Source organism: Aplysia californica, unplaced genomic scaffold (genome assembly GCF_000002075.1).
Source record: "Aplysia californica isolate F4 #8 unplaced genomic scaffold, AplCal3.0 scaffold00524, whole genome shotgun sequence".
Lineage (NCBI taxonomy): Eukaryota > Metazoa > Mollusca > Gastropoda > Aplysiida > Aplysiidae > Aplysia > Aplysia californica.
The window spans coordinates 53852-64027 of NW_004797794.1; the positions used below are offsets into that span (position 1 = coordinate 53852).

General features: G+C 40.0%; 1 protein-coding gene across 1 annotated transcript; it reads left to right on the forward strand.

Moving 5' to 3' along the window:
* On the forward strand, positions 1 to 9914 carry LOC101851823. Its single transcript, XM_005106277.3, has 4 exons — positions 1 to 91; positions 3274 to 4013; positions 5133 to 5371; positions 7749 to 9914. The coding sequence occupies exons 2-4, from the start codon at positions 3290 to 3292 to the stop codon at positions 8028 to 8030; spliced, it is 1245 nt and encodes a 414-aa protein (XP_005106334.1). The 5' UTR covers positions 1 to 91; positions 3274 to 3289; the 3' UTR covers positions 8031 to 9914.
* The last annotated feature ends 262 nt before the right edge of the window (positions 9915 to 10176 follow it).

Here is a 10176-nt window from a genome sequence, read left to right on the forward strand (position 1 = left end):
TGTTTACAGTCAAAAGAAAGAACCAAGTGTTTATAAACGCAATATATCGTGACCATGATCTACTAGAATCTAAACAAGCTGTTCGTAGCTGGTAGGTCTGTAATTATGTCCAATATTGGAAAGAGTAGTTTATTGAAACTGCCACATCTAGAAAAATAGAAGGCTTTGTCTTGCAGTATTGGGTAAAATACTTCTTAGACCATACACTACAGTCTACAGGACACACACAGACAGGTGAATGGAGTTTGCAGGAAACACGTCCAAACACATTTCCCACCTCCCCTGATTCTCCCCTGCTCTCTCTGAACTTTAATTTAAAAGCGCCCGAATAAGTTGGCCTGCTGGGCCAGCAGATTTGACACTCTGCAATAAATTTTTGTGCATTGTGAATGTAACAAAGCTGATTTTTTTTCTTTTTGTCTACCATTGGCCATTGGCATTTGAAATTGAAACAGGTCTCTAGAGCCTCCTAGAGGGTCTAGGAGAAGACACGATCAAGAGTATATCTAGGGCAGGGAAAGGCTGTTCTTCTGACAAATTTAAAGAGGCTTATATAAAGTTTGAGGTCTCCACTTTCTGCCCCCCTCCCCCCTGCCTCCTCCCCTCCCTTCCCTGTTGCCCCCGCCCCCCCTCCTGGGCTCCTGACTCTTTCTACTGCTACTCTGGGAAGATTGAAGAATACCGGAGCACTCGTATTGGGGCCTACAAATTGCGCGGGAATGCGGGGTGGGTGGTTGGGGTGGAAGGGGGGGGGGGTCAGGGGGGTCTCCCCCTGACAAATTGTTAATGAATAGATCTACGGGTCCGAGATTCTCCATTGAGAGATACAGTGGAGTCCACTTATAACGAGTCCGGAAAAAACGAGAAGTCTGTTATAAAGACACTATTCTAAAACCCCGTTTTTTTCTCCTCTCTACATCTGTAAATAAAATGTATACTGCTATAGCGCTATCAGACAAACATGCGAGTCAATTATACTTTATAGCGGAATATTGCAGTTGCTGTGCACAGTACATTAGGATAGGCCAATTATACATAATGCAAAACCTTGCCAGTTGAGAAACTTGTTGGTGATCTAGTGAATCAAAGAATAGGAGAGCCCATGTGCGTCACAATGAAGGCCGGAACGACTGAGTAGGGAGGGACAAGCAGCACGCATCGCGTGATAGGCCAGCGTAAGCCTAGTTTAGATTATCAAGGCCTTCTATGCCTCTCACTTCTCCGATGCGGGGATGGAGAGGTCACAGCAATGTGATGGATGGAGTGAATATGTGATGTGCGCAAGCAGACGGAATGCACCACAGGGTGGGGTGCGGTGGGGGAAAACCACAGTGGGCGAGTTAGCCCAGAGCCCTTTCTTTCTGATCGCCAACGCCGAGCTGTCAGTCTACATCGCTAGAGAAAGAAACCTAATTCGATTTTTGATCAAGTAAGACCTAGAGGTCATGTTGAAACAAAATTATCATCAGGGCATCAGGGGGGATAGCAAAAGGAAACAAACAGAACACCAAACTCCAAACTCATAGATTAGGCCTACTTTACAGTTTCCTTTGAATTTATTACTGGATCCCTTATAGCGAGAATCCTGCTATAACGGATATTCCACTGTATTGAAAACTGGGGAAAATCATGAATTCCTAAAGTTGAGACATAGGCAAAGTAGTCCCAGTCCCCGGGTCTAGTATTCTTCAATCTTACCCTACTCCTTCCTACTGCTGTCTTTCAGCCACACCCGTGGTCTTAGGGTAGGTAAGGCTGAACACTCTTTGCCCTCTTGGATAAGGGTGAAAAAATCTTGGGGGTCCCGTGTGCACGTTGCACACTTTAGAGAGCACGTGGTGGTCCTTAAATGGGCAAAATTCAAAATTCCAACCAAATAGAAACTAAAAATACTCCTAGTCAGTATAGAAATGCGTAGAGTGCCTTCAAAATCGGAATGCGGCTGCCTGACCTAAACCAAGGGCCTTATTAAGTAGAAGGGAAAACAGACACGCACATAAAAATCAGTTGCACTGCAGGTTGAAAAACCAGTAGCCGACTACTCTGAGATCAAGCAGAGTTAGAAGAAGTAACAAACACACCCTATCACCTTCTGTGATTCCAAATGTACTGATTCCTTCAGAGCATATAAAGGAAGTCAAGATCTGAAGGGAGGGCAGAAACGGTGCTTGGGCAATCTACTTTTTCTATGTCTATGGCCTAGGCGAAGCTGTATCTTGCATGCTGCTTATCGTCAAGACTCAATAGGCCATCACTGTCACAGTCAGTGGTATGATATAATTTGTTTGAGGTGAAAATTTAGTTTAATGAATGTACAGTGATTGAGAAGACTGAAGTGCTGGCACTCTTGGCTAAAAAAATGTTGGAGAAAATTGTTTTTTGGAACCCATGGGTAGTGAAAAGGAGAGAGAAGATAGGTATTATAAATTTATTGAACTTTCACTCCCAACTCATGCTCCAGTATTGTATAGATAGTACTTTTCTTGTTCATTTTTATCCATTTTACTTAAATTCTGTCGTAAATGACTAATTTTTAAAATAATTCCATTGTTTTGTATTCGAGCTGTATTAATTATTAATACGGTACAGTTCAAATATATAAGCCTAGTTACATAATAATTTCTGCTCTTTGGACCAATTCAGGGGGCACGCTCTCCTAGATTTTAAAACAAATCTGGGTGTTTATAATACATGGGGTATGCCCGTTGGGTTTTTTCTCTCAATTTTATGTTTTGCTGCATAATTGGATTTGAAATATTCTTGAAAATATTTGATTTGCGACTATCTTACTGGCCATATGTGTGATCAGCTGCAATTTTTTTAAAAATACAACCCTTTGACCCCCAAGCAGTGCATCTGTGTACAGGGGTGAAAGTAAAAATTTATAAAAGATAACATAGTGAACCACATAGCTTTAAGCAATCAATAGTAGGAGCACTAACTTTTTTCTTAGATTCTAAAGTGAGGGGGAAGCAATTGTGGATGTACTCAAATTGCAGTGATTTTTGCCATTGCAAACTTGCAACCTAGCAACCTCTTTGAATCTTCATGTGTCCATTTAGAGACAATACCCTCCCCCCCCCTCCCGAAAAAACAACAACAAACCCACCTCCTACTTTCTCTGCATCATCATTCCTCTACCCCGTTTGATGAAAACTGTATCCTGACCATGCATCTTAATTTTGCAATTTTAATTCTGTGGGAGGATATTTATTGGGATTTGCGCTTAAGATATAATGAAAAATAATGTTGATGTTCTTGTTTTTGTTCCAGGTACTTGCACTTCATCATGGTGGCAAAAAAGTCAGAATATCAGAATCAGTTCAGGTCCTCTGTCGTTCGAAAACATCAGGCAATCTACTTGGAAAACCTGAACCTTCGCCATCAGAGACGTGACAGAGAATTTGTACACACCCCTATTTGTTGGGGAGAGCTGAGTGATGAAACAGACCACACCACATCAGACAGCAATGAGGACGACAAGCCGAGAACAGCACCAGAGGAGAAACACACAGAGGCTGAGCCTCAGTATCAGTCCATAGCGGAGATTCTGGCAGATTCTAGACAAAAAGCGGATGCTTTCAAACACAAGAGGTCTTCAGAGAAAACGGTTGTACAAACAGAAATTCCCAGTTTCGAAAAGCTTTCTTTAGATTGTAAAGAAGGCGACCTTCAGGAGAAAAAGCTGTCTAGAACCGCAGAGGAGAACTTAAAAGGGCATAAAAAGGACATTGGGGACAAGTCTCTCTCAATTTATGATATTGTCGATGATGAAAATCGTAAGCTAAATGAAAAACTTACAAAGACATATGCTCTCTCAAAAGGAAAGATCATTGCTGACATTACTGATGAGTCGGATACTGAAGGGGATGAAAAAGTGCAAGCAGAAATAGAAAATGACTCCAATCTGAGAAAGCGAACATTTGTAAAGAAGAGAAGCAGAGGGTCAAGAGTGGTCCACAAGGGGAAAGCTGCTGACTGTCCCCGAACTTCTTTTGAGTCACGTAGCAAAGGTATTTCCCTTATGAAGACTTATGCAACAGTTTGTTATACATTCAAGACTTTACAGGTGTGTTATGGGTGCTGCTTTGGTTGAAGGTCCACTACCCTACGGCAGTCAATTATAAGTCCGCCTGATTGACCAGGGTCATTATTTTTTGTATAGCCCTAGCCTGAATAAGCCAGAGACATCGTGACTGACCTTCAACTAAACCAGTTGTCAGACCGGTCTGGCGGTAGACTGTCAACTAAACCATAAACATTATGGTCAATCTTCATCTAAAATGGCACTGTGTTGTGTTTCTTTCCTTTGTTGTCTTATAATATTTTTATGTCTGATTTTGGAATCCTACTAATTCTTTTCATTTTATATTCTGTTTTGTTTTCATTGTTAATTGAGTTGATTTTCCAAGTGTTTTTATTATCTCTATTTTTATAGTATTATGTTTATCCATTTGGAAATTTAGTAACCTTTTATTTGTGGTTGGAGTTGGAGTAGGAGTTATTTTCCAGTAGTTTTTTGTTATTCATGACCATAATTACATTTGGTAATTCTATGATTGGTAAAAGATCTTTCTTCACAAAATGTTGAGCAATTCTGGACACGAATAAGAAATAAATTACATTTCTCAAAAGTTGTTTCACCTAATTTAGCAGGTACACAATGAGAGTCGCACAATGAAGCCTGATAAAAATGACTGAACAATTGTATACTGACCATGGTGATGAAGTTTGTGGTTAATAAGAATTTGTTCCTCAGTATTTTCCCCATTGAAAATTGAAGCATAATTAGTTGCAAAAATTTATAACTTTACTTGAAGGAACCATGCATACAAAGTGCGATTAAGTTTTATTTGCAAAGAGAGACATTTGAAAGGTTGCAAAGGACATTTTTGTGTTTTGAGTAAAGAGAAGCATATTGAAATAGTAGTGATCATCCAGTGCATGGGAAAAAGTAAGACAGGCAGACAGAAAGAACAGAGAGAAGCATGACAAACTAGTGGCAAAGGAGGATGAGCAGTACTTAATCAGTTTCTATTGTGATGTGGCGATATCCTGATTTGTTTCATTAAAGATTACTGCATCTGTCTTTCATCAAATTTATTTTTGTGTTATTTTGCTTTTGTCCTCAGCACAGCCGAGTAGAAGTTCTGATTACAGCTCTAAGCATGAGTCACCTGTCCCTCCGCTTCCTTTACCAGCAAGAATACGTCGGCCAGACCGACAGGCTCGTATCCCTAGTGCCAAGTCAAGACCAAAGTCTGCGGCATCATCTGTTGGAGAGAGACCTCCGTTCATCACCTATGGAGCTGGGGACATGGAAGACAACCTTGCTCTTCACAGAACACACAATGTTCGGGCACCTGCAAATGTAAGCTGGACCTGTACTCTAGATATGTTTAATAACTATTTATGGACCTGTTGATATAACTTCTTACTCACTCTTATTCCTTCTGTGATGCAGTGCTTAGTTTTCTCAAATTTATCTTAAAGTTCATTCTTTATCTCTGAGGGTGGTAAAACCCACTATGCCGGAGCCCTCTCTTGTCACTAAGTTGGTCATTAAATCAGAACAAGTTAATCTATTTTGATAGTTCTTCATCTAATAGATAAACTCCTAGTAAAAAAGACCAGTTTTTTGGCAATTGTCGAAAAATAGTTTAACATCAAAGTCATCGTAAAGGAATGTGTCCAACTCGCTAGCAGGGGCTCACTGTCACTGTGACTCCGACCACGAGCCTCTGGGAGTGGCTTGGCGGAGATAAGGAGTTAAAGAAGCAGACAGATATCAGTTGTGCAGACTTCTCTGTACACAGTGGTTTTACTTGCTCTTTTTAATGAAGTAAGCTCTTTACTCATTATATTGAATTGATTCAGGATTATTTTTGATGGTCTCATAATTTAGATTAATCTGTAAAACTGATAAGTTTGTTTTTTTGTGTTTGTGTGATCTATTATACTTTTACTAGCCTTGCCTCTGGGGATCAAACTTATCATAGAACTAAAGGAAGTTTGTGAAAAAAAATTGTCATGAATGAAACCTGGAATATTGTGTAATGTGCTACATTTTTATGTGGGTACACTCACTGTTACTGTTATGGTACTGTTATGGTACCGTTGTACAGTTGTAATGTTTTTAGCTTTATTTCTATAGCTATAGATAACTCATTCATAATTTCTTTTTTTTTGCTTATCGAGTCTGAGGAATGAGAGGTTAAGGTGTTTGCCTCTCATTCAATAGGTCGTGGGTTAGAATCCAGATACCGAGGGACATTTTTCCTCTCTAAAATTGTCTCCTTTCATCTCCTTTCCTGCTCTGTAGCAATATTTTTCGTCTACTTTCGTCTCCACTTTCTGCCCCACCCCTTGTCTTCTTTGCCCCTCTAGGCTCCTGACTCTTTCTGCGGCCTTTCTACTGCTACTCTTGGCTCCTTGTTACTGCTATCTTTCAGCCACACCCCTGATCGTATGGTAGGCAAGGTCTACACCTGGCCTTCCTGGGCAAGTGTGAAAAATCTTGGAGGTCCCGTGTGCAAGTTGTGCTTGTTAAAGATCTTTTGGCCGTCCAAAATCGATAATAGTAGGCTTCTGCCGTCACCCAGGCACAATTCAAAATGTCCTACCAACTGAAAAATGTTTAATGTGTCCCGCACACTTTGACCTTATGCAGTTGTGAGCGCCGTGAAATACTTACCAAAAAGAACTAAACAAAATGGAAAGAGGACATCAACAAAGTAAACGTCATATAATTCAGGGAGAAAGTAAGACTTATAGATAATAACAAAAGAGGAAGAAAAGAGCAGTAGGTGCTGCCATCAATGCAATTCAACCACCAGCTTATTTTTGTCTCTTTCAAAGTACATGTTATTTTAAGATATGCTGTTTTTCATGAATCAGCTGTTTTATTTCAGTTTGGGACATATACTTTTACCAGACTGTCCTCCAATGACTTCTGTGTAAGATGCTATTGTAGTTCAAGTTTATTGAGTTAGTCAAATGGATGTTGATTGATTGAAAGTTAATGGATTAGTCTGTGTTTGCGGCTCTTGTGGTTTATAGGTACGATGTTCGCCTCTCATTCAGAAGATCCCGAGATCAAAACTTGACAGTCACATAAAATACTTCTTCTCTAAAAATGTTTTTCTTGGACCTCCTTTCTTGTCCTCTAAGCCTGTTCTGTTATTATCTTTTATCTCCACCCCCCCCCCCCCCCCCCCCCCCCCCCCCTCCCCTGACCTCCTCTTTGCTTCTCTCTCCTTCACTCGTGACTCTTTCTACTGCTATTCCTAACACCTTCATACTGCTGTTTTCAGCCACAACCTTGATCTTATGGTGGTAAGATCACACATCGAGCCTTCTCGGATAAGGCAGAAAAATATGGGAGGTCCCACTTGCCAGTTACGCATGTTAAAGATCCTAAAATCGATAAACAAGACTAGGCCATGGCGTCCACCCACGCAAAAACTCAAAATTGATTCATACCAAAACAGATAATGCTCTAGTCAGTATGAAAATGGAGTACCTTTGAAATTGGAATGTGGCAGCCTGAGGGCAAGGGGCTCTACAAAGAAGGAAAAAATGGTCACATACATAAAAATCAGTTGCACTGGAGCTTGAAGAATCAACAGTCGACCACCGCTGAGATCTAGCAGGGGAACCGGAACCCAGAGAAAGAGAAGAAAAAGAAGCCTGTATTTGCTGAGAGTAAAGATGTTCATCATAGATGTGCTAATTATCTTTTTTCCCAGGTTTATGGCGCTGCTCTGAAAGCAAAGATAAGACGTGAAGAGGAACGGAGGAAGTACAGAGAGCGTAAAGAGTTGGCTAAGAATAAAGCAGCTCTGATGGACAAATTGTCATCTGTCAGTCCGCGGGAGCAGTTGGACTTGAGGTCAGAGTACCAGAAGCAGTTCCAAGCCTACGAGCCAAAGGAGTATGAAAGAGCTGTGTCGGCACGGGCAGTCATTCCTCGTTCATCTCCGATTCGTGCGGTACATAGAGGTGGCTGTTTGGTGGTGCATGTTGATTAGCAGTGAGTAGTTATAATTTATCATAGCTATTCAGTATAGGAATTTTACAAATTTCATTTTATTGCATCTGATGAATTCAGCTTTCAGATGAAGGAAATGTGCTTACCCTCTGTTATTTGGTCTGATGTTGAACAAAAATAGAACCTCGCATTGATTGCTCAACTTTTTTCTCAAAGTCAAAGTACAGAGAATCAGTCATATTTATTATTATATTTCGAAAAGTAAATCAGGATTTCAAGTACAATGAGGCAGAAGATCAATGTCCAATACATAAAAGTTTTCATTTTATAATAGTTGTATGCTTTGTAATTGTAGCAGCATGGTCATGTATATCTTAATATATATTCTTTTGTAATACACATAATTTTATTTAGATTTTCTGATTTCTACAGAGGGACCAGTGTACTGAAACTTTGATATTTTTTTAAGGGTAATAAAATGCATTAGGAACAAAATAGTCATTGTAGTCTTTAAGTTCAACTTGTCTGTGTTGTCTTGAATTTTTAGTATGAATAAGGTAATAGGGTGAAATATGGAATGTGAATAAACTTACTTAATTGCCAGTTTAGTAGTCTATTGGGCACACTATTTATGATTACACAAGATATATTTCATGATTATGAGTTGATGTACTTTGCCATTTTTTCCGTTTCCTGGAGGGGAAACATTTTTTTGTATCAGGTTCATATAGCCACCCTGGTTGACTTTGAGTTTCAGTTCACTTTATCATTGAAGACTCACGTTTTCTCAGTGATTGCCTTTATCTTAATGTTTCAATTTTTTCTTACGTCATAAGAACACATAGGAGGCTCCCATGGTCTGGAAATATGGTGTTCGCTTCTCATTGAAAGATCCCGCGCTCGAAATCTGACAGCGACAAAATATTTTCTTGTCTAAAATTTACTCTCCTTTCACCTCCTTTCCTGTTCTCTTGGCTTGTTCTGTCATCTACTTTCAGCCTCAGCTCCCTCTTGTGGGCTCCTCTCTCCTTTGCTCCTGACTCTTTCTACTGCTACTTCTTGCTCCTTCTAACTGCTGTCTTTCAACAACACCCCTGATCTTGGGGTAGGTAATATCTAACACTTATCCTTCTCGGATAAGGATGAAAAATTACTGCTGTCCTGTGTGCAAGCTACACCTGTTAAAGATCCCTTAGAAGTCCTAAAATCGATGAGAGTTGGCTTCGGCCGCCAGCTGTGCAAAATTCAATCCTACCAAAACTAGTCTGTATAAAAATATATTATAGAATACCTTTGAAATCAGAATGTGGCTTGCCTGAAGGCAAGGGGCCCTAATAAGTAGGAGGAACGACCACATACATAGAAATCAGTTCCCTGCGCTTTGGAGAACTAGCAGTTCAGTACTCCTGAAATCTAGCAGAGCAACGGAAAGAGGACGAGAACAAATAGGTAAAGGGGATTAGAAAAATCCCCTCTGTGTTTACTGAGTTGTAGCTGCACCCCCGCCCCCTCCATCTCTTTTACATAATAAATGCACCCTCAAAAAAATGCTGTTAAGATAGCTATTTACTGGCTGTATCTTTTTTCAGCAGGAAAGAGGGGAGAGTGTTTGTGTTTTGTACTCATTTTTTCACCTGTTTGACGTAAGTGGTGTGATTTGTCTCTTTCATTTAGTTCAATATAGATGTTCACTTGGGTAACGCTCATTTCTGCACAAGTTATTATGTATTGTTCGTATTTGATACAGCAAGTACTTATGTTTAAAAAGTCAAAATGCTTTGTTTCTTTTTTGTTGTGACATGCTATGCCCATAGTATTTGTTATAGTTTGATTTATTGGGAAGCATTTGCTAGTAAGTTGTACAGTGGAGTCCACTTATAACGAGTCCGGAAAAAACAAGAAGTCTGTTATAAAGACACTATTCTAAAACCCCGTTTTGTTTTTTTCTTTACCTTTGTAAATAAAATACTGCTATAGCGCAATCAGACAAACATGCGAGTCGGTTATAGCGGAATATTGCTGCTGCTGTGCACAGCGCATGGGCCAATTATACATAATGTAAAACCTCGCAAGTTGAGAAACGTGTTGGTGATCAAGCGAAAGAAAGAATGGGAGAGCCCACGTGTGTCAACAATGAAGGCCGGAGCAACTGAGTAGGGAGGGTGTGGCATGCGCAGACAAACAGA